General features: G+C 39.7%; 1 protein-coding gene across 5 annotated transcripts in view; it reads left to right on the forward strand.

Annotated features, from left to right (window-relative positions):
* ZFX (zinc finger protein X-linked) overlaps positions 1-24,672 on the forward strand; it is a 55,073-nt gene that overhangs the window by 14,564 nt on the left and 15,837 nt on the right. Inside the window, exons 2-4 of one of the 5 annotated variants that reach the window (XM_049643609.1) lie at positions 2,539-4,711; positions 8,596-8,684; positions 11,556-12,125. In XM_049643609.1, the coding sequence (XP_049499566.1) occupies positions 8,624-8,684; positions 11,556-12,125 (631 nt within the window). In that variant the 5' untranslated portion in view covers positions 2,539-4,711; positions 8,596-8,623. Of the gene's footprint in view, positions 1-6; positions 4,712-8,595; positions 8,685-9,912; positions 9,968-11,555; positions 12,126-24,672 lie in introns of those variants that run through there. The other 4 variants (XM_049643613.1, XM_049643610.1, XM_049643612.1 and 1 more) reach the window with 4 other exon arrangements.

Below are 24,672 nucleotides of genomic sequence, written 5' to 3' on the forward strand. Positions count from 1 at the left end.
TTTCTTTCTTTCTTTCTTTCTTTCTTTCTTTCTTTCTTTCTTTCTTTCTTTCTGCCTGTCCCTGGCTTGCGCACTTGCGTGCTTGCTCTCTCTCAAAAAATAAAACTATGAAGCGGTGATACATGATTTATACAACTAGTTAATAGAAAACTAAGAAAAGCCCTTGTTAGCTTGAATGAAGTAAAATGAAAGTAAGACTGCTTTAATCCAAAAAAACCCAAATTCTAATGCATTATCAGAAAGATTTTTCTAACATAAGGAGACATTACTCATTAAGAAGGAGTTTGGTAAGAAAAGCACTTACTCAGTTAACAACTTTGGGAATGATCAGTTAGTTCAAAGGGGTATTAAATGCCCAGTTTGGGGGGAAATGTCAGGTGCAAGAAAAAGGAAAAGTGGAGGAAACAGTTTCTGATAATACAAGCCTTTCTTCATGAACTGCATTTGACAGAAATTAACCTTTAAAAAAAGTCCCCCCTACCGTTTTATTTAGTTTAACTATTCCATGTACAATATAGTTTAAATTAATTTCCACTTCATATTATGTCAGAAAACTGTCTTATCCTTTGATCACATCAAGTGTTTGACACATTCGACTCCAGTACACCTGCACCTAAAGGCAGAATACTTAATTCGAGGAAATATGTGAATTGAATTCCTGTTCAAAATCTCAACAAAGGTTAATAAACTATTTTAAAAATGCTTTTCATGACAAAATCAAGAAGAGCGATCCAAAGAAAAGGGTTTTTATAAGTTATTTTTAAATTGAAGTATAATTGACAGTGTTATATTAGTTCTACTGTGTTACGTATATTGCAGTGTATTCAGTATATGTAGTATAATATATTCAGTGTATTAAAATACAGTGACTCAACATGTATATACCTTATGAAGTAATCACCAAGATAAATCTACCTACCATCTGTCACTGTACAAAGTTATTTAATATTATTGACTGAATTCCCTATGCTGGACGTTGTACCCCTCATGTCTTAACTTATTTTATAACTGAAAGCTTGTACCTTTTACTTCCCTTCCCCTATTTTGCCCATCCCCTTCCACCCCATACAGTAGATTGTTGTGTAATGAGCATGGGTTGATGAATTATTGAATGTGTTAAATGGCAGTGTTTATTTAAGGACACTGTACCGCTTTATGTACGGAAAACTAGTTAGAAGGTATATGCATTTCCTCACGTCAGGCTACAGTCTTACAGGCAAAGGCATTTAAAAACTAGTGCTTAGTGTGGATAGCACATCAATGCAACTAGGTTCAGAAAGTACTTTGGCAACTCTTAGTCTGAGCACGAATAAGGGCTTTGGAAAAATAAGGCGGTAAGAAGGCTTGTCATTTTAGGATCAAATTTTAATAGATGTTGAAAGTTCAAACTCTTAGACTTTAAACAAAACTGAAATTTATTGGCTCAAAATGATTCTATGGAAACAACTAGTCTGAAACAAAACCTTGGCATTGAAATTTTGAGCAAGTGTACAAAAGTTCCAAGTAGGACAGGACACGGAAGGCCTGGGCTCTGCAATTTACAACAGCATGCATTTTCTCCTCTTCTTGTCATAGAGGGTGGGCAAGGTTGTTTGAAAACAAAGTATTCTCTTCTTCAGGAATGGAATGTGAAATGAAGCTATTACATTAATATTGTTAATTATATACATCTCTTTCCTTAGTTTTTGAGTATTTGATCTGTCAGGGGTCGATAAGAGTTGTAATTTGTCACTACTGTTGATTTTTGTTTTCTGTCTCATAGTTTTTTGTTTTTATATATTTGCATGCTGTTTTATTTGATACAAATTCATAATGACTTTAAATTCAAGATAGAGTAGAGAACATACAATTTACTTTTTTTGCCCTTTCAAAATCACATTGAGGAAGAAATAGAAAAATAAATTCAGGGAAACAAAAGAACCTGATAGGTATGCTACTTGCAAACCAAAGTATGATAAATTTCTGGTTGAATAAAGCACTTGGGAATCAATTCATGGCAAAACCCTAGAGAGCTTAGTGGCCTTGTTCAGAAAGTTGGAAGGACCATCCAAAAATTATATTCTGCATTATCCCCAGTGTCAAAAGCAGGCATGTCCTAGGAGAAGGAGCAAGCCTTGGGCACAGCCAGATAATTAAAGGTATGAAAAGCTAAGTCATTTACCTATTAGTATAGATGTCTTCTAGTGTGGGTTTCCTCCTGAGAGAATGCCAGAAATTCAACTTTCTGATTTGCAAAGTCGTCCATAGGAAATTCCAAAGTAGGTCCTGTGGGGAAAAAGGAACAGTGCTTTAGGTAGCTTGTGGCTATCCTGAGGGATGGCGGACCTCCAGTACCTGGAAGATGGGATACTTGCCCACCATTAAAAAAAAGCCTGGCTGGTTGCATGGCTCCTTTGTCTTCCTTGGACTCCTTCTTCTAGACTCTAGACCTCTAAATGTGGTCATAATTTAGGTTCATTGCAAGCGAAGATTCTCACTTGAGCTGGGTAAATATAACCTAGCTATCAGAATGTAACTGATTTAGATCTTCATCTACAGATATGAATGGACAACCTAGAAGAATCATGCTTTTGAGGAAAATCAGCAGCCTGAAAGAGAGGCACCAAATCCAACTGACTGAATAATGAGACAGCAGAGGAGACAGTTTAATATAGAATACAGAATTAACTTTAAATCTTCAGAGACATTTGGTAAGATACTGTATCCACTAAAAGAGAAAAGATTGCTGTGAAAAAGTTTATTTTGATATTAAAATATGACCTTTTAGATAAAATTCAGTAGATAGAGTGAAAATCAAAGTAGTTAGCTTAGAAGAAAGAGTTGAGGGGTTCTGAGAATGTAGTACAAAGAATATATGAGAGGAAAATTAAGGTAACATGGAGGCTAGTTTTAGGAGTCCTTGCATCCTACAGTAGAAATTCTAATATGAATGAACAGAGAAAATGGAAGAAAGTATAGAAACAACAGAAGAAAATTCCTTGAGTTCAAGAAAAACTCGAGCCTTCCCCCCCCCCCCCAAGTAATCTTTATGCCCAACATGGGGCTTGACCTCACAACCCTGAGATCAAGACTTGCATGCTCTTATGACTGAGCCAGCCAGACGCACCTTAGAAGGGTTCAAGTCTTTTGATTGGAAGGGCCTGTTGGGTTCTGGATATAAGACACCAGAGCTTGTTAGAGAGGTAGCAGTGAAAATAGAGGACTTGATGAATTTACGAGTGGCTAGCGTAGAGACAAATTTAAAGGTTGAGTTGGTAAGAGAAGTGAAATAGAATTCCACACGTGAAAATTAGGTATCCAGGGACATGTGGGTGACTCAGTTGGTTAAGTGTCCATCTCTTGATTTTAGCTCAGGTCATGATCTTAGAGTTCAGTTCGAAAGATGGAGCCCTTTGTCTGGCTCTGAACTGACAGGAGCCGGCTTGGGATTCTTTGTCCCTCTGCCCCTCCCCCACTCACATGAACGAACTCTGTCAAAATCAATAAATATTAAAAAAAAAAAAAGAAAATTAGGTATCTGAAGAAATGGCCAACATCAAACAACATGGGGGAAAAATTGGAAAGAAATGTAACTTAAGAGAGAAGATTGAAATGTAAATTTTCACCAGTTCCACTTTCACTCTAAGAAAAATTCTGTTAGGGGTACCTGGCTGGCTCAGTTGATAGAGCATGTGACTTTTGAACTCAGGGTCAGGAGTTCGAGCCCCACGTTGTGGGTAGAGTTTACTTAAATAATAATAATAATAATTCTTTTAGAGACAGATCAGGTTTTTGCCTTTCCTGCAGCTTGAGCAATTTCACCTCCAATATGTAAGTACAACTGGTTCTCTGAGTTTGACTTAGGGAGAGGGACTAGAGTTGAGTCATAAAATTAAAAGGCAGTGAGTTTCTGGGAGGCCGAAAGCAGAAAAGTAATTACTGTATGTGTATTAGCTGCAAAAAGCGAAGTTACACGTAAGCACCCTTTTAACTTGCCCACGAGGGAGATCATCAAAGTGTCTAGGCATCAAGAGATCCACAAGGGAAATGTCCTATATTCATTATCACTAATTTAAGATCGATAAATGCCCTTGCTATACCTATTAACTTGGTATGGTATTTTTATTGTTTTATTTTAAGGAATGAAAGAAAGTTTTTGTGAATTTCCTGAGTTTCTCTCAACCCATGATTTCCCTTAAAACTGTATGTTTTTCTATTGTGAATTCTTCCACACCATGTTTAGGATCATGACTTCTGCAACTGGGAAGGGAATATTTTACTGAGCTTGAGGTAGAGTGGGGTCCCAGAAGTATTTTGAGGACATTTGATAATCAGACAAAATGTTAGTATGTCTCCAAGTTGTTAGTCTTGGTTCTGTGAACTATTCTGGTTTGAATTCTCCAAATTCAAGTGATCTCTGGGCTTGGTTCTTGCAGCAAAGGTAGGAACAATTTCAGTTACATTATTTGTGCCTGTTCCCTACTCTTAGACTTTATCACAGTCCTGAGAACTCTTCTGAGTAGGTTCTGTTCTAAGAACGTTGGTTTCATTCTGGTTGTCAGAGAGAATTACTTCTAACCACATAGGGGTTACACAGTTGAAGGACAGTCATCTCTGCTTAGAAGTAAAAACACGTTTTTTCCTCATTGGAGTTTTTGTAATGACAAAATAGAAGGAAAATGAAGCAGTCAAAACTGTTTAAACAATTACTGCTTACCTAAGTCAAAATAAGGTGAGTGGATTACCCTCCATTTGGGCCAGAGTATCTGTTAGAAAATAAATGGAGGGGCGCCTGGGTGGTTCAGTCGGTTGATCGTCCGGCTCTTGACTTCAGCTCGGGTTTGTGGGTTCGAGAACCACATCAGGCTCCCTTCTGACAGCGTGTGGAGCTTGCCTGAGATTCTCTCTTCCTCCCTCTGCTCCTCCCCAGCTCTTTTGGTGGGGGGAGGGTGCGTGCTCACTCTCTCTCTCTCTCAACATAAGTAAAGAGAAACGGATATGATATAAAATGATGGGAATAAATAACGCATAAGTCTGTTGTGGTAGCTAGGGTTAGTATTTTAGAGCACCTTTCATATGGGGGAAGTGCGAAGCTTTCTGAGCAAGGGAGTGCCCTGATACAAAGCAGGGCTTTCATCCCCTGGGGGGGGGATCGGGAAATAGGAAGCTGAGAGTGAGTGGTGACAGTGGGAATAAAAAGACAGGCACAGATTCCTGAGAGGTTGTGGAGAAGAAATGAAGGTCTGACAACCTGACTGAATTTAAGCAGGGAGGAAGGAAAAGGCCATAGCGGTCATGTCAGGAGAAAGCAGGGTCCTATCCTGGTGAAAATAGTCCGCAGAGGGTCTGGTGGGAGTGTTAGGTGCTGCCCTTAGTATGTGGACTTGAGGACTCACCTCTGTGTAAATGGTAGTTGAGACGGTGGCATAAAAGTGGAAGGCAGAGGGCTGGGCAAGGCTGCGGTGAGGAGCCAGAAGGCAGAGTAGCCAGTGGCCGGGAGGGTGGAAAGAACACTGAGGAAGGAGAGAGCTTCAGAACCTGGGGGATTGATTATCTGTCAGACTCTGAGAGAAAAGCCCAGGAGGATGAATACCCAGCACAGGAGTTCGTGTGCAGCTTGAGAATCCTTAGAGCTGATGGGGTGGGTTTATGTAGGGAAATTGGTAGGAGGGCCCTTAATACCTTAACAAATGCTATTTATTGCCCTCTTAATTGGATTCATTTCGAGTAGTAGTATAGCATTATGTTTAGAAGATTAATTTACACTTTATCATTTTGTAATTACATTATTAAATTGGGAAGAAGAGAAAGCATTATGGCCGGGGTGATTTTAATGGGGAGAGAGCAGTTGACAACTTTTTCAAAGCATGTACAAGTTTCCATTTTTCAGAGTTGAAGATTGTTTTGTTGTTTTCAAGAAATTTGTTTTTAATGTTTGCTTATTTTTGAGAGAGAGACTGAGCAGGGGAGGAGTAGAGAGAGAGGGGGACACAGAATCTGAAGCAGGCTCCGGGCTCTGAGCTGTCAGCACAGAGCCGGACACAGGGCCCGAACCCACGAACTGTGAGATCGTGACCTGAGCCGAAGTCGGATGCTTGACCAACTGAGCCACCTAGGCGCCCCTGTTGTTCTTTTTAATTTGAAGCATTTTGAATAAATAACATGAAACATGTCCTTCCTTGAAAATGAATAGAAAGGTTCTCAGAGTTGATATGTTGAAAATTAATTTATTTCATTAATGTTATTTGAGTTTCTCATGGGTATATAAATAAGAAATATTTATATGTAAGTTTAGTGTCTGAAAATAAGATCTATATAAGTAAATAGTTATTTATGGCAAACAGGTAAAATCAGAGAAAAATGGTAAAAGTGCCGTAGAAATTCAGAGGAGGGAAAGATTATTTTCAGCTTTTTCTTTAAAAAAAAAAAACTTTTTTTAATGTTTATTTTCAAGAGGCAGAGAAAGACTGAGTGTGAGTGAGGGAGGGGCAGAGAGAGGGGGAGACCCAGAATCCATGGCCGGCTCCAGGCTCTGAGCTGTCAGCGTGGAGCCAGACGCAGGGCTCGAACCCACCAACCATGCGATCATGACCTGAGCTGAAGTCGGACGCTTAACCCACCCAGGTGCCCCTCAGCTTTTTCTTTTTTTGTGAGGGAAAGGATTTGGGGGAAAGGTGTTCTAGGTAGAAGAAACCCTGAGCTCAGTGTAGAGCTGGGGTCTTATGAGGACACTGGACATTTTTGTTTGGCTGAAGTGTGTGTGTGTGTGTGTGTGTGTGTGTGTGTGTGCGTGCATGCATGCGAGGTACTTGAAGGTAGGGGACAGAATGAGGGAAAGATTGTTTAGGTATGGAATTTAGAAGATGGCAAGAGTGCGAACTTTATTTGGAAGCAGCAGGGAGCCATTAAACATTTTTGAACCAAGGAATGACGTCATCTAGCTGATGCTTTAGAAAAATGACTCTTGGAGCATCTGGCTGGCTCCGTTGGAAGAGCATGCGACTCTTGATCTTGGGGTCATGAGTTTGAGCCCCACGTTGGGTGTAGAGAGTACTAAAATAAATACACTTAAATAAAAAAAAGAAAAAGGGCTCTTGTTTCTGTTATTTGAAATTTTAGTAAGAAGCTTTCACCACTTACATCATCAGTGAAAAATGATAAAGGTAAAAGAAAGATGTCTAATAGTACCATTTAGGTTGATTAGAAAGGGAAAGTAGAGAGATAAGGAAATCGGTGGGGGAGGAGGTTTCTGTAATACTTAGAATATGAGTAGACCACAATCCCTGATTAGCGATTAGTGCTAGATAGTGTATTCTTTAATTGGTTAAGTTTTTTATTGTTGTAGGTTTGGGCTTAAGTGGAAAAGGGAACATTAAGGTTACTGGGATGTCTTGCAAAAACCCCAGGCAGACAAGGTCCTGTAGCTGTGCTTCGGAAAAGTCTAGAACCAGGAGCTAGAAAGCTTTTGGTAAACTTCCCCTCCCTGGTCCTTCTACTTTGTTTCTCAGGGCATTCACTGGATTCCGTTTATTTTTTATTTGTAAATGTGATCTCACTAGGCTAAGCAGTAGTTGGAAATGGCCTTTCTCAAGCCCCTGTGTTACAGCAAGGGTGGGTGATGGTAGTGGGGAGAAGACTGATTGACCCTTGCTCATGGTTTCAGATTCTCAGGGATAGGACTTTGATTTTATGATGAACTTACTTTTACCATTTTGTAGCTAGTGCCAGTCAACTCTGGCCAGGAGAGTATAAATACACTGTGGAAATTTACTTACCTAGATTGGACGGTCAGTTAAGAGAGGTCAATGTAGGGGGCTCCTGGGTGGCTCAGTTGGTTAAGCCACCGAGTCCTGATTTCTGCTCAGGTCATGATCTCGAGGTTCGTGAGATCAAGCCCCGAGTGGGGCTCTGCGCTAATAGCGTGGAGCTGCTTGGGATTCTTTCTCTCCCTCTTTCTCTTTCCCTCCCTCCACTCATGCTGTCTCTCTCTCTGTGTCTCGCAAAGTCAATAAATAAACTTAAAAAAAAGAGAGAGAGAGGTCAATGTAAGTTAGGCAGAATTCCCAAAGGCTGTTTATTACTACAGTTACGCATTTTGGATTTTTACGGTGGTTTAATGTACTGGTTGAAAGATAGACTACATTAAATATAGAGAAGCAGTATGAAAATCGTGCAGAAATTTCCCCCCAGTAAGCTGTAGAGTGTGTTTTGGTTGAACTTTAATAAACCTCTTTACCCTTGTGGGAATATGGGGTGTATATATGGACTGAGAGGAGACGAGAGTGTTGGGGTACTGGAAATGTTCCAGATCTTGGTCTGGGTTGTGTAGTGATTATACAGGTTTATGCATGTGTAAGAATTCATCAGGATTTATATACTTGATGTATGTAAGGAGTATCTCAGTTAAAAAAACCAGGCGCAGCTGACTTGTTCATCTGCCTTGCCTTGTCACTGGACAAGCAGTTAAGTTAGTTCCCTTTTGTTTTAGAGAGAGACATTTTTGATAGATGTTCATCTCTCACATAATTTTGAGTGCTTCAGAAATAAATCACAGTGAAAATTTTGATACGTGATACAAAAAAAAGTCATGCTTGGTTTCCTTTTTTTCTGCTTTAGGAGCTGTGACTGATGAGAATCAAAGGCCATGGATGAAGATGGACTTGAATTACAACCACAAGAGCCAAACTCGTTTTTTGATGCAACAGGTATAACTCGGGTTGTTCCGCTTCCAACTACCACGTTCAGAGTTGGCTATCAAGTGGATGGATTGCTAGACTCTTCCGTTGATATTCACACTTACGTATCTTTTTGGCCTCCATTGGTTAAGGGGAACACATTCTTATTCCCCTCATTAAAAACCTGGCTCCCTCATAACCAACACTCCTATTCTTGTCTTTGACAGCAGCGGTCTCAAAACGTCATTGTCCTCTTCAGTTAATCTCTTGCCCATTTCCAGCACTGAGTCCTATTATTTCTCCCTTGCTTACATCTCTTCCTTCTACTTTCTGCCACATGGACGGCCTCCGTCATCTCATTCTTAGTTTGCGGTAACTTTTATTTTCCTTACCCTTAGTCTCTTTTGTCTAGCCCACGAGTTAAAACACTCATCATAAGATAACATGTGGATTGTGTCATTTCTCCATTTTCCGTTCATGACCCAGCAGGTAACGTATAAACCTCAGGCCCTGCGCATTGTGACCCTTTCCTACTTTTACAACCCTGTCTCTCAAAAGGGGACAAAAGGAGCCCTTTGCTTCAGGAAGACAGTCTTACCTCACGCTCCAAACTGTAAGGAATAATAAATTCATGAAGTTCTAATACTATAAAAAAATGTATTCACAGTTTCAGATTACCCATGATTCCAACTGTATAACATTGTAAAGTGATTTTGCTAGGTTTTATAATGTAAAATGGTTTTATATCACACTAGCTAGCTACCCTTATAAATAAAACGTTGACTGGTTTTCCATTGGACTTGAAATGATCATAGTGCAGTATGTTAAAGAAATAGTGATTAACTTTATCAGGAAATTAAATATTAATGATTTTAAATCTTTAACTTTTCTTAAGTCTCTAAATCCAGCAGGGGTATATGTATTTCTCTGAACAACCTGGAATAGTCTTTTAGTTCACATTTGGTAACTTCACTTTGATAATGATCAGTGCAGAGGTATAATTCTTCATTAGAACATGAAGTATAATTACTGTGCTTTAAAGAGAGACTAGGCTCTTTGGAGAAAAATGTACACTCTCTACTGGCTTAATCTTGCCACAGACAAGCCTGGGTCATGGGCTAAGTGGTGGATTGAAGGGCTGTTCCATTTTAGCCCTGGTTGGTAACACTTAGGGTGTTTGTTTACCTTTGAGCAAGTCACTTAATCAGTCAGGGCCTCCGTTTTCATGTCCTAATAATAATGAAACCTCTCATTACAGTTTTTCAGAACACTTCCCATATATTCCCATTTGATCATCACAACAGTCCTGTGAGGTATGCATGCCAGATACTACTGTCCTCATTTTATTGATGAGGAAACCAAAAGTCAGAGGTTAAATGACTTGCCCAAGGTCACAAAACAAATCAGTGTCCAAACTCTGTTCTCTGATTTAGATTTTGTAACCAGTCTTCTTGCCACTAAATGCTCTCATCCTCATGTCTGCAAAATGGAGGTTACAGTGATCTGTTGCTGGTGCTAATATTGAAAATATGGGAAACAAATGAGTATGGAACATTTTGTAGAAGTGCTATAGAAATTAAAGCAGACATATTTGTTTTATTATTTTTGGATGTGATTAAAATGGATATTAACTGGCTTTAAGATTTCTTACATTTTTAATGGTACTTTTGGCCCTGGCCGGTCATTTGTGTTGGTTGAACAAAGCCATGTGTCTTTGAGGGCCTGGCCAGTGACACACAGCCATTGAGTTAGACAGCTGCTTGGACTCAGCCTGGTCTGAGTCCCATCCAGAAGCACTAGTCGACAGAATGGTGTTTTAGGTAAGACTTTGATAAAACTTTGCTTTTCCCTACACTAGGATCCAAGATACTGGATTTGTTTTCTTTTATCTTATGTTAGTTTCTGGCAAGGATATCTGTTTTCGATTCCCATTTGTGGCATTCATTCAGAGTAATATTTCTTGAGCACCATAATCTGTGCAAACGGTGTGATCTTGGTGAAGTCATTTAACCTCACTGGGCTTCAATTGATTCAACCTTCTACCTTCATTCCTTAACTGCAGAGTAAGGTTTCTTATATTCTGAGGAGCTGCCTGGGGAGTTAGGGTATGGGGCAGGGGGGGACAGGAGGAGGCTGGATAGAGCTGGAATACCCTGGTGAAGTGGGGGCAGGCACCGCTCCAGTTGACCTTGGCCTCCATCACTCCAGAGCACCTACGCTTGTGTGCATTTCATCTGTCCACAGAGATTCCTTAACCAGTTGTCTTTTCTTCTTAACTGTGGCCTTCTGGCCGTCTTTTTCATTTATGCCCCAATCCTTTTATATCCTAGATTCAGAGGATAATTTCTAAATTTCCATAGTCATAAATAGAGGTTATTGGTGAGATATTATTCCAGAACAGAGGGGGAGAAAGGGCAAAAAATGGATTTAAAAATACTTGTGAGAGATGGAAAGAAGAAAAAATATTGAGGAGAAAGAGAGCAAGAAGGAAAAAGAAATGAAAAACTCATATAATCAAGGGAAATGGTGTATTTGCCACCAGAAGTTACATCACTTACTTTTATAATCTTCCCTTAAGTACCTGTGTATATGAGCTTAACTTTAGTGAGCCTAGAATTTGACTTTCATGAATTTTTTTGTGTGTGACTGGCTCGGTTGCTTAGTTTTTCTGTATTTCCTTATCTTAACTTGATTTGGGATGAGAATAAAAGTTCATGTATTAAAAATTTCTGCTGATATGATTCAAAAATAGATTCCCTCTTCTTTAATCTACATTAATGTTTGAGAAAACTGTGGAACTAGTCTGTTTTACTGCTAGAAATCGAATAACATTTACATTATTTGAGGTAGACTTGCACACCTACCTGAAATTTGTGGTTTTAATTTTTTTTTTTTTTTAAGGAGCTGATGCTACACACATGGATGGTGATCAAATTGTTGTGGAAGTACAAGAGACTGTTTTTGTTTCAGATGTTGTGGATTCAGACATAACTGTGCATAACTTTGTTCCTGATGACCCAGACTCTGTTGTTATCCAAGATGTTATCGAGGATGTTGTTATAGAAGATGTCCACTGCCCCGATATCATGGAAGAAGCAGATGTATCTGAAACGGTCATCATTCCAGAGCAAGTGCTGGACTCAGATGTAACCGAAGAAGTTTCTTTAGCACATTGCACGGTCCCAGATGATGTTTTGGCTTCCGACATTACTTCAGCCTCAATGTCTATGCCAGAACATGTCTTGACGAGTGAATCCATACATGTGTCTGATGTTGGACATGTTGAACATGTCGTTCATGACAGTGTAGTAGAAGCAGAAATTGTCACCGATCCTCTGACAACGGATGTCGTTTCCGAAGAAGTACTGGTAGCAGATTGTGGCTCTGAAGCAGTCATAGATGCCAATGGGATCCCTGTGGACCAGCAAGATGATGACAAAAGCAACTGTGAGGACTACCTTATGATTTCCTGTAAGTCTTGGGGTACAGTGATTGTCAAAGGTATTTTGAAGGCTGTCTTTCCTCATTTACATCAGGGGTGAAATTCTCTTGACTTCTAGAAAATTGAAGTAAATCTCATAGACCTAACTACATTGTTGTTTCAGTTTAGATCCTGTAACATAACTCAAAATGAAGAGAAGTGAAATAGTGCAGAGTAAAGAGTCGTTTCTCTGTAAGGACACAATAGAAAGATGAGATTCCTTCAGTCTAGAAAGACAAGGACGGAAAGGAGTAGAACTGAACTTTCTGAAATCATGAAGGATGGGATTAGGCTGTTAGAAGCCTTTATTAGGATTAGGAATCCTCTTGAAACTTTTTAAAAGGAGTTCAACTTGGAAAAACATGCGTAACCAAACTCCTTACATTCTTGTATGTGGACGTAAAGTGCTACTTATGTACTTACTCTACGTACATGTAGAATGCTATTTATATAACAGATAGCATGGAAAAGAGCTCTGGTGTAGTATCGAAACATTAAATGATTCCAAAACATGATTTCAAGTATGATGGACTCATGGTAGGTTATTGAAGAAAAGTCAGGTATTATAGAACACAGTTGTACATTTGTAACCTAACGTCGGGAAGGATAGCTGTGTCTTACAACATATTTCTTGGTACCATTTTCAGAGAGAAAATCCTCAGTTGGACAGACCACAGTTCTGACCCAGTATGGGGATACTCATGCCTTTAGGAACTAAGCTTCAAACAAAAAAAGACTCACAGACTATTTGCTTATATAAATTCACAAGACTATTTGCTTTGCTTGAATACCTGTTATAATACAGGAATTTAACATAAGCATATATTGGAGTCCACCAGCATTTTAGGACGTACCTTTTAAAAGTTCCAGATTTTGGAAATCCGACTTCTTTGTGTGAAGAGGAAGAAAATGCCTTCATTCAACACATGTGCATTGGGGCCCTCTACCGTGTGTTAGACGTGGTTGTAAGTAGTGCAGATATGGATAGGTGATAAAGAAACACCGAAAACCGTTGTTCTTAGCTTACAGTTTACTACAGGAGAGAAAGATAGGTTGCACTGTGATGCAGAGGTGTGACTAAGTTGCTGTGGACACGAGAGGGAATGGCTGACCTTTGAACTCGTGGATGAGCTCTAGTTTTACCAGGTGAAGAAGGGCATGAGTGGGAGGGGGACATATCTTTGTGTACTTTCTGGTTAATTTGATAGAACAAATTTTTAGAAATAGAATTGCGAGATCAAAGGGTATACACATTTATAAGTCTGGTGATAGTATCTCAATATTTTGCCTAATAATAACTCCCCCACCAAGTTTATGAGAATGTCCATTTCCTTAAACAAATGACCAGCACAGGGTATTATTTTCTGTTTTAGTTTTTGCCAGTCTGACAGGGAAAAATACGGTGGCCTGTTTGAAGTTTGAATTTATTTCAGCAAGATAATTTTGGTAGTTATACAGAATAAGAATATGGTGAGGGAGAGACTGGCGGTAGAGAGTAGTTGAAATGGTTCGTTTATGAGATAAGAAGATCCTAAGTACCTTCGTAGGAATGGGGACAGAAAGAGGGAACTGGATTCAAGAGAGTTTAGGAAGTAAATGAAATGAGAGAAGTTTGGTGACGGAATAGGGGTGGGGATCTGAGGGAGGAAGGGAATTCATGGACGACCCTAAGGTTTCTACCTTGGGGAATTGGGTGCCTGGTCATACTGTTACCTGAAAGCAGGAGGAGATTTGGTGGGAAGATCATGATTTAGGACTTGTTAGAAGTTTGAGTTGCTTGCTGGGGACAATCTGGTGGATGTTTCTCCTAGGCAGTTGATGATATGAACTTGGTGCTTTTGAGAGAGTTTGTGGCTACAGGAAGATATTTGGGACAACGGCATATAGATATATGTGGAAATGGGTGGTGGTTCCTCACAGAGTGCTTTTTTTTTTTTTTTTTTTTAACGTTTATTTTGAGAGAGAGTGCGTGTGCACATGTGCAGGGGAGGGGCAGAGATAGAGGAGAGAGAGAATTCCAAGCAGGCCCTGCACTGTCAGCGCACAGCCCGATGTGGGGCTCGATCCCACAAACTGCGAGATCATGACCAGAACCAAAATCAAGAGTCAGACATCCAACTGACTCAGCCACCCAGGCGCCCTCCTCAGAGAGTGCTTGTAGAATAAGAGTGTCGAATATGGATCCTTTGGGTATTTAAGAAGTAGATAGAGAAGAGGCCATGAAAATCCAGAGGTTTTGGGAAGAGAAGGAGGAGGAAAATCTTTAGAGAGTGTTTTTAACACTGTTAAAGATGAAAAGAATTCCTGGAAGTGTCAGTCGCTGAGAAGAGAGAGAGGAGCTGTTTCGTTGAGAAGTTAGGAGATTCATTGGTGTCTTAATTACAGTAGTTTCAATAAAGCATGGGCCAGTGGTGTGGAGATGGAAGAGATGAGCTGTAATGGATTGAGAAGTTGGTGGAAGTGAAGTAGGTGAAGCAGTTTCTATAAATGGCCATTTTGGTCGGTGAATGGACAAAAGAGGCAGGAGTACAGCTTTTGATGTTTGGCTGGATGGTGAAAGTGTGTTGAGCATATATTTATAGGCTTACAGGTGCAGGACACAAACCATTGGACAGAGAGACTCAAGATAAGGGAAGGGCTACCAGATGGAGCAGTTCCAGAGAAGGGGAAGGGAATGAGGTCCAGGGCAGCAGTGGAGGGCTGTTCGGTGAGGCCCCTCCTCTGAGACAGAGGCAGTAAAAGAAGCTTTAGAATGTTGGGAGCAGAGCACCTGACTGGCTCAGTCGGTGGAGCTTGCTACTCTTGATCTTCGGGGTGTGAGTTCAAGCCCCACGTTGGGTGTAGAGATTACTTAAAAATAAAACCTTTAAATACATAGCATGTTTAAAAAAAACGAATGTTGGGAGCTATTTTCTTTGTGTAGCAAATTTACCTGCTGATACGAAGGACCTGCAGAGGTTGGGTGGAAAGCTGAAGAAGAGAGACGAAGGGTTGAAAAACCTTAGTCTTACAGGGAGGGACCAGGGCGGGAAGCTTAAGAACTCAAAGGATAGATTGCCTCGCTGCCTTGAGTGGCCCGCTGAGGTTGGAAGTCTGAAGTTTGTATGTAAGATGCAGCATTTAGGATGAAAATGCCATTTTTTAAGTATCACTGCCAGATTTTCTTCTGCAAGACCAGGCAACCCAGAGGCAAGGCTGGAGAAAGTAAGGAGTTGGGTTCATTGTGCTTGATGAGGGGAAGAGGACCAGATGAAAGATTCAGGAGAAAAGCCCTCCTGGTTTTCTCCTTGACTTCTCTTTGCACTTAAACTCGTTTTCTCAGGAGTGAAATGCATAGCGTTGGTATGACCTTTAGCTGCATTCTCTCACTGTCTCTTGCCTTTATTGCTCTTCTAGGAAGTTCATCCCTCCAAGAATGTCATAACACCAAACCAAACAAAAAAACAGGAGTTGCTTTAGTAATGATTGACATAGTATACTAGATTCTTACATTGTATTACGGAGTCCAGACTTGTAAAATTTTCATTAAAAACCTTACAGTTCTCTTTCTTTTAGGCCCTGGGTTTCTTAAGGATGGACACAAACTGCTATTGTTGTGTATTTTTGTATATTTTATATATGTATATAAATATGTATTTTAAGAACATAGTGATAATTTATTGTTTTCCTTTTAAAATAGAATGTCACATCCAAGCTCAAAGAATACAAAGAACACACACACACACACACACACACACACACACGTTACCTAATCTCCTTATTTTACTATAATGAAATGGTTTGATTGCTTTTAAATTGGATTTAGAGATGGTGACGTCTTTGTTTTTGTTTTTGCTTGTGTCTTTTGTCTTCTCTATTACGCAGGCACTTCTTGACTCATTTTTCCTCCCTTCCACACCATCGTCTCTTTTCCCTTCAAAGTGTGGTCATGTTAAAAATGTAATTTACTATTGGCTTCAGAATCAAACCAATTGGATGCTTTAGAATTAATTAGCATTTCTCTTGTTTCTGCCTCCCAGTGCTGCATTTTCTCTTAAAACCTAAATTGATTTCAGAAGTTTATGATTGACAAGAGCTTTGTGGTAAGCGTATAGAGGAACTATGGCCTGATTTTCTCCATGATAGAGAATGCACAGATGCCATTTTTAGCAGTCCACTTTAATGCTTTTCATAACATGGTGAGAGATGGTAGTATCTATGAATTGCTGTGATGTTGATTCATCACTTTTCGGGTCAAAGAACATGACCAGAAACTAAATACTCTTCAAAAATTCCAGTAAGTCATTGGATCTAAGAGCTTAATAAACAGCTTTATAAAGTCTTTAGTTTCCATCTTGGCAGATTTCTTGGCTCTGAAGGTCTCATTTAAAATGATGATGGGGACACCTGGGTGGCTCAGTCGGTTAAGCGTCTGTTGATTTCGGCTAAAGTCATGATCTCATTGTTCGTGGAATTGAGCCTCGCGTCAGGCTCTGCAATGACAGTGTGGGGCCTGTTTGGGATTCTCATTCTCCCTCTCTCTCTCTCTCTCTCTCGCTCTCTCTCTCGCTCTCTCTCTCGCTCTCTCTGCCCCTCCCCTGCTTGTGTGCTCGTTCTCTGTCTCAAAATAAATAAAACAAATAAAAAATAAAATGATGATGAAGTAGCAATTCTCATTATGTACATTGTCATAATAGCGTATATAGACATAAATGTCCTTTGTCACAGTAGAGCTGCCTTTGAGGCCAGGATGATCTCTTTATCTCGTCTTTGCAGTCTAGATGTTAAGATGGCTTTTAAATTTGATGATCTGTTTCCTGAGTACAATAACTATCCACTGCATCTTGGCCATTTATGTATCTTCTCCATTAAACCCAACGCAGATAGGTATGAAATAAATATTTGTTGAATATATAAAGACTATAGCTGAAAGTCTGTGGGTACCATGCCATATCTAAGGTGTTAATAATATTTCTTCCCTCCCGAAAGCTAGTGGTTCTTACTTGGTTCTGGTTAGGTTAGATATGGTGGTACTGAGTTTTCTGGGTCTCTGAGAGATGGAATGTTGAGTCATCGACTTGTTAACCAAATTGGTTTTCAGTTCTCCTTTAATCCAAGACAGCTGCCAGACATCCCTTATTTCTTTGCAGTGGTCTTCAGCCTCCCAGAGTTTCACTTTGCAGCTGCATAGTCAAGATGCTATTTTGTTAAACATCAGTTTGTACAATAGGGAAAGTTGGAGAAGATCTGGTGATCATGAGTCAGGCACTGCCTTACAACAGCTGCAGGAAGCAAAATATTCTCTGGGTGCCTCTTATATTAACGTGATCAACAAGAAGTCATTCTTTAGGTCTTGTTGACATATCCCATGTCTTTTAATTAGAACAGTTAGGTAGAAGATGACCAGGAGCTAGGTATTCCTTTCTAATCCTAGATTCAACATATGTGTTAAAATAAACTTTGGTAACAGCTTTAACACATATAACATCATGTAACACATGTCATACAGTTTCACCCATTTAAAGTGCACTTCAGTGGTTGTTAGTGTATTCACTAACTTGTGCAGCCATCATCTAATTTAAAAAAATTTTTGTTACCCAAGGAGAAACTCCATACCCTTTAGCTATCATTCCCATCAACCCTTTCTCCCTGTCTCTCCCAAATCTATGCAACCCCTCATCTCCTTTCTGCCTGGATAGCTTTGCATATTATGGATATTTCATGTAAATGGAATCCTATAATGCATCGTCTTTGAGACTGGTTTCTTTCACTTAGCATAATGTTTCCAACGTTCATGTTGTGGCACGTGTCAGTGCTTCATTCCTTCTTATAACTGAAGAATACTCCATTGTCTGGGTGTAAGTTTTAGTCCATTTGTAAGTTTCTACTTTTTCGGCTGTTTTATCTGTAATATTAACATTTGCATACAAACTTTTGTGGACATATGTTTTCATTTCTCTTGGGTGTGTATATATATATATAAGAGTGGAATTCCTGGATCGTATGGTAACTCTTATGTTTAACCTTTTAGGGAACTGCCAGACTGTTTTCCGAAGTGGCTGCACTTTTTTTTTTCCACCAGCAGTGTATGAGGGTTCCAGTGTCTCCACACCCTTTGTAGCCCTTGTTAATAGTGTCTTTTTTTTTTTTTTTTTTAAATCATAGCCATCATTGTGGATGTGAAGCAATATCCTGTTGTAGTTTTGATTTACATTTCCCTGATGGCTAATGATGTCGAGCAGTTTTTCATGGTCTTGTTAGCCATTTGTACGTGTTCTTTGGAGAAATGTCCACCTTGCCCATTTAAAAAAAAAAAGTTTTTTAATGTTTATTTATTTTTGAGAGAGAGAGAGCATGAGCCAGGGAGGGGCAGAGAGATGGAGACACAGAATCTGAAGCAGGCTTCAGGCCCCGAGCTGTCAGCACAGAGCCTGACGCGGAGCCCGAACTCAGGAACCGTGAGATCATGACCTGAGCCGAAGTCAGACACTTAACGGAGCCACCCAGGTGCCCTGATGCCTTGCCCATTTTTAAATTGAGTTGCCTTTTTACTATTGAGTTGAAAGAATTCTTTATATATTCTAGATACAAATCTCTTATAAGATCTATCATTTACAAATGTTTTCTCCCATTCTGCCAATAGCCTCCACTTTCTCGATAGTGTCCTTGGATGAACAAAAGTCTTACATTTTGATGAAGTCCGATTATATATATTATTTGTTGCTTAAGCTTTTGGTGTCATATTTAAGAAACTGTTGCCTAATCCAAGGTTATGAAGATTTACACCTGTGTCTCCTTTTAAGAAAGTTTTATAGCTTTGGTTCTTATCTTTAGGCCTTAGGTCCATTTTGAGTTTATTTTGGTTGATGGTGTGAGGTAGATAAGGAGCTAACTTCATTCTCTGGCATATGGATATTCAGTTGTCCCAGCACCATTTGCTGAAAAGACCGTTCTTTCCCCATGGAATGTTTCCGGCCCTCTTATTGAAAAATAATTGTAAATGTGAGGGATTAATTTTTGGACTCTTAACTCTGTTTCATTGATCTGTATGTTTACCCTTATGTTAGTTCCATGTTGTCAGAGTGGGTAGTGAATTTGCACAATTTACTACCCTAAATATTAAAGTCTAAATTTTAAAGCTCAGGCAAAAATGCTTAATTCGGTCATAAAAGGTGTAACAAAATTAATAAGTGATGGCGACATTATGTGTTCTTATGGAAAACAAGGGTATTTGGGGTCTGTCTGTCTGTCTTTTATAGTAACTTCAAAGGAAACAACTAATACGCCTCTGGAGCATCGGATCCTTCCTGCCAAAAACTGGACGGTTGGCCAGAGAGTTTATTTTCTAACGTAAACCTATATGATGCTTCTTTTCTCGTGTACATTTTAATAAAATGCATGCTTTCAGTTATTTTAAGCAGTTTAAAAATAGCTAAACTAAGAAAACTCGAGCAAATAATTTAAGCCTAGAACCCTTTAAACTAGTTTGGTTAAATGAAAGTATGTCATCGCTTTTAACATGTTGATTATAAAATTGGAAATTTTACTTTGTGCAGGCCGTAACTTTAATAAAAGTATTTGATGACACTGAGTGTGGAGTAGTAATATATATAGCTGTGTTCTCTCCAGTTTAGTTGTTTTTATGTTCTCAAGGCCAAAGATGTTTTCACTAAGATAAAGTTGTATTCAGAATACTATTTTCTACAATATGCAACTGCTTGTATAAACGCTGAATGTTAATACGTCATTAGATTGGTTAGTTCTTAACTAATGCTTATTAAACTCTTTTGGTCTGGTGGCATATGTGTAATGACGTGCATTTGGATTAGTATTGCACGGAAAGAGCTCAGGTGCTAATGTGTGCAAAATGCTTTCAAGCCCATCAGACCTATTTTCTAATGACCCTGGAGTCAATTTGCATTTCTGTCACAAGATGGAATTAAGTTCGTTTGGTGAGGTTTGTTGTTAATAAAGCTCACTTTTCAGGGGGAAAATATTTATGACTGTATTTGCGGTTTGATTGTTATGAAGCCAATTTGGACGACTTAAAAAAATATTTTTTAATTTAAGCTTTTTTAGTTCAAGAGAGATTATTTAGTTGGAGATTTGTTAACAAGTTGGTAACAATAAAAATAGGTGATAGTAAACCTTCAATAGATAGTATCTGTGTGTCAGTACTTAGTATATATTATTTTCTTTACACACAGCCTTATAATGTTGGTATTATCACTGTTTTTTACAGATTGGGTAATAGGAACAGTTCCAGTAACTTGACCAAAGTTACACATCCAGCTGGCATTAGGTGGAGGATTTGAAATCAAGTGTGTTTTATTCAAAGTGTCTGTCTACCCTTCACTCTCATATTGCCTTCCTTCATGTTTGTGTGTGTATTTATATATGTCTGTATATAAAGGTATTAATACAGAGCAGTAGCGTTTGGCTTAAATAGTGCTTACTGGTGGATGGAAGAGGCAAACAGAATTCAGTGATTGTTAAAATTTATTATTGAATACCCAATTTCAGCAATAATTTAGGGGGCCCAGTTTCTTTTTTTTATATTAAAAAATTTTTTTAAATGTTTATTTATTTTTGAAGGAGAGAGAGACAGAGTGTGAGTGGGGGGCAGGGGCAGGGAGAGGGAGACACAGAATCTGAAGCAAGCTCCAGGCTCTGAGCCGTCAGCACAGAGCCCAACGTGGGGCTCGAACCCACAAACCGCGAGATCATGACCTGAGCCGAAGTTGGACGCTCAACCAACTGAGCCACCCAGGAGCCCCAAGAGGGCTCAGTTTATTAGTTAACTCATGGTAGAAACCATGCAGACAACCTCCAAACCCTCTTCCATTGGTTTTCTACCTAAATGTTACTTTTCTTTCAACTTTGTTTAAATGAGGAAAAGGAATCATACATAAGCTATTATTTTTACTCTTGTCCATGTTTACTTTCCTTGTGCCTTCATTCATTCAAAAACATTTATTGACCAGCCACGATAAGCTAGGAACCTTGGTAGCTGTTAGAGATAAGCAGTGAAAGCCTCTGGCTATTTAGAGTCCAGTCCTGGAGGGAAGACAAACAGAAACAGATCATTACTGTTGATTGTGAAAAGATGCACAACTGAATGTACAAAATATTTTGGAAGCACTAAGGGAAGAAGATAGTGGGGGAATTTTTGGTAGATGAGTGAGCTACATGCTATGAAAGCATTGTTTATTTATTTTTTTAAACGTTTATTCATGTTAGAGTGTTAGGGGCGGGGGCGGGGGGGTGGTGGTGGCAGAGAGAGAGGGAGACACAGAATTCGAAGCAGGCTCCAGGCCCTGAGCTGTCAGCACAGAGCCTGACGTGGGGCTCGAACCCATGAACCATGAGATCATGACCTGAGCTGAAGTCAGCCGCTCAACCGACTGAGCCACCCAGGCATCCCTATGAAAGCATTATTTATAATAATAAACCATAATAATGGTGTATAACCAAAGTTCTGTGAAAGCTTGGTTGAAGACATAAGTCAACATATTTCATCTCCAATCCTGTGCATTTCCTTCCCTCCCATCTTGTTCTGAAGCAAATTCCACACGCCATTCCATTCATAGGTATTTCAGTATATGTATCTGAAAGACAAGGGTTTTTTAAGCAAATGAAACAATGTCATGATCACATCTTTAAAAAATAATTTGAGGTGAACTCATTTTGAAGGATGAACGGGTGACTAAGGGAGGGATGTCACAGAGGAGGGAGGAGGGCATATTTAAAGGCAAGGAGATGTGAAAGATCTTGGAGTGTTCAGAGACTCTTTGGAGTGCAAATGACAACTTTGGCAAAGAGAATGTAGGAAATGGAGAGAAATAAGATTGGCAAAATAGGCAGGGCCCAAAATAAAGGCCTTTGAATGCACTAAGAAGCCTGCTTTACCTTTTTGATGTGGGGAGCTGTTAAAAGGTTGTAAGCAGATTAATAACAACGTGGTTAGGTGGATTGTTTAGAGAGATCATCCTCTTGGCATTGTTGACAGCAAGCAGACAGGAGTAAAATCAGAAACAAAAACTGCACCACGGGAGATGATAGTAGTTCAGGTAAGAAACCAGTGACAATACTTTGAAATAAGGTTCTCTCAGTAGATTTTGGCAGAAACTGGTTCATGACATATTTAGGGAGTAGAATTTGGATTAAATGTAGGCTTGAGGAAGAGGGAGTGTTCAAAGCTCACTCTCTGGTTTCTGGCTTGTGCAGCTAGGCAGATGGCAAAACAATTACCAGAGGAGGAGCATGTGTGGACATGTTGGAGATCTGTCCGGCTGCTACATATCGATGTCCCTTTGGTGCCCCTGACCTCCTAGTTTAGGTGTTTTGACCAGTTGGTCTGATGTTAGCTCCTACTTAAGTACAACTTTTGGTCGTGGTGGACTTCCAGTAAAAAGTGATTCCGGGAATGAGTGAAGAAATAAATCCAAACTTCCGTGTTTAATGCACAAACTCTGAGAATTAGTGCAATCTGATGGTTTATTTACTGATTCTCAGGGCTATTAGCATAGGAGACGGTAAAATAGTCGTTTATTCCTTTGTTCTGTGGGCTGATGGCTGGACGTTTATGTATCTTACCATTATTTTTATATATGCACTCTGTCATTTTTTTGTTTCTCAAACCATTTGGTAAGCCACAGAATAAAATTTTAGAATTTTAAAAAAATACATACCTTCCTGGGAATGTTTCTGAAATGTGAGAAAAGTTTTATTTAAAGAAGACATATTGAGAGGCACCTGGGTGGCTCAGTCGGTTAAGCGGCCGACTTCGGCTCAGGTCATGATCTCACGGTCCGGGAGTTCGAGCCCCGCGTCGGGCTCTGGGCTGACAGCTCAGAGCCTGGAGCCTGTTTCAGATTCTGTGTCTCCCTCTCTCTGACCCTCCCCCGTTCATGCTCTGTCTCTCTCTGTCTCAAAAATAAATAAATGTTAAAAAAAAAAATTAAAAAAAAAGAGAAATGTTTCTTAAAAAAAAAATAAAGAAGACATATTGAATAAGCTTTAAGCTTGTTTTGATAAAATTAAAAAAAGATTGCTATTAATCCATCTAAAACTATAGTCTTTACTGTGGGTACTCTGAAACTTACTTAGAAATCACCAAAATTAAGGAATTAAAGAGTTTTCAGTTTATTGTTCAGTCTGGATGTCAGTTAGATTTGTATCAGTTGTAAAGCCCTCAAGTAAGGCAAATATATTGTCTTCCCCTCTCCCCACCAAAAATCACATTGGGTGAAAAGTCTGTATCTTGAAAGCCTTAGAAGCAATTGGAGCTTCAGATTGGCCTCCTGACTCCTATTTATTGTTTATCTGCTTGCAGCCTAGACAAAATTGTCCAATAGCTTGCCCTTTGAACAGATCTGTGGTTACTTTGTGGGATGATGGGGGTTGGGGAGGGAAGAGAGAGAGGTGGAGAGAGGGAGAGAGAGAACGTGCCTTTCGTTTGAGGATCTTCCAGAAGCTCTTCAGTGCTTCAGAAGCAGTGGAATCAGTGCCTGCAGCTTAGAGCCAGCCATCCTTCCATATGGACGCCAGCCCTGCTGCTCGCTAGCTGTAGGAATTTGAGCAAATTACGGACTTCTCTTTGGCCTTGGTTTTTTTTATTTGTAAGATGGCAGTCCTACTACCTGACCTGTGGGCTGATCAGAGATCCCATGTACCGGGCACCCAGCATGGAGCCTGCCTGTCAGTAACTCTGGTCATTGTTGTCCACACAGAGTCTCTCCCGTTGGTGGCATCAACCAGGGTGGCAGGACTCACTCAGGACTGGCTTTACTTGAGACCTTCCTGTTGTCTCATCAGGGAATTCCTGGGCAAAGGCAGGCAGGCACGGGGTGGGATTGTAATAGTCATTCCTTTCTTTCCCCCCTGAATTTATGGAATTAAGAAGCCAGTTCTTGGTTAACTAGGTTTAGTTAGTGCCATTTTAGTAGTGCACTTTGGCAAATATTTTTCATTAGTTCTATCTCCAACACCATGCTAGAGATCACTGTGACTTAAGACGGGCGCTTGAATGGCTCTGATCCTTTAATTCCCTTTCTACAGATTAAGGCTAATTTCATTAAACCTTTGAACCTGTCCAGGAAAGTTTCAAGAATTAAAAAGGAGATCAGACTGTAACTAATTCTCTGAAATCTTTTATAGGCTATATAACAAAAATAAGATGGGATTTTAACCCCAGAAAGGGTTCCTGAGGAGGAAGCTAAGAAAGGGAGGTCCAAAAGTGAACTTCTAAGTGTATTTACCTACAAGAACATTTGCTTACTCAGCAGAATGCTTCCTGCAAGTTACTTAGTTTTTTAGGGGCTCTCGTTTCCCATCCGTAAGGTGGACAAAACACCTGTCATCAGGCTGTTGTGATTGATCTCATGATAAAAGAGAGGGACACCACTCACCACAGTGTCTGGGACCTAACAGTTGCTTATGAGCTCAAGTATCCTTTTAAGAGGAACTGCCCATCTGTGATATCTTTACCAATTAAGTAGCTACCCGCCCACACAGGCAGTCTTAGGACTCGTTGAATGGTATCAAGCTTTTATTCTG

Source organism: Panthera uncia, chromosome X (genome assembly GCF_023721935.1).
Source record: "Panthera uncia isolate 11264 chromosome X, Puncia_PCG_1.0, whole genome shotgun sequence".
Taxonomy (NCBI): Eukaryota; Metazoa; Chordata; class Mammalia; order Carnivora; family Felidae; genus Panthera; species Panthera uncia.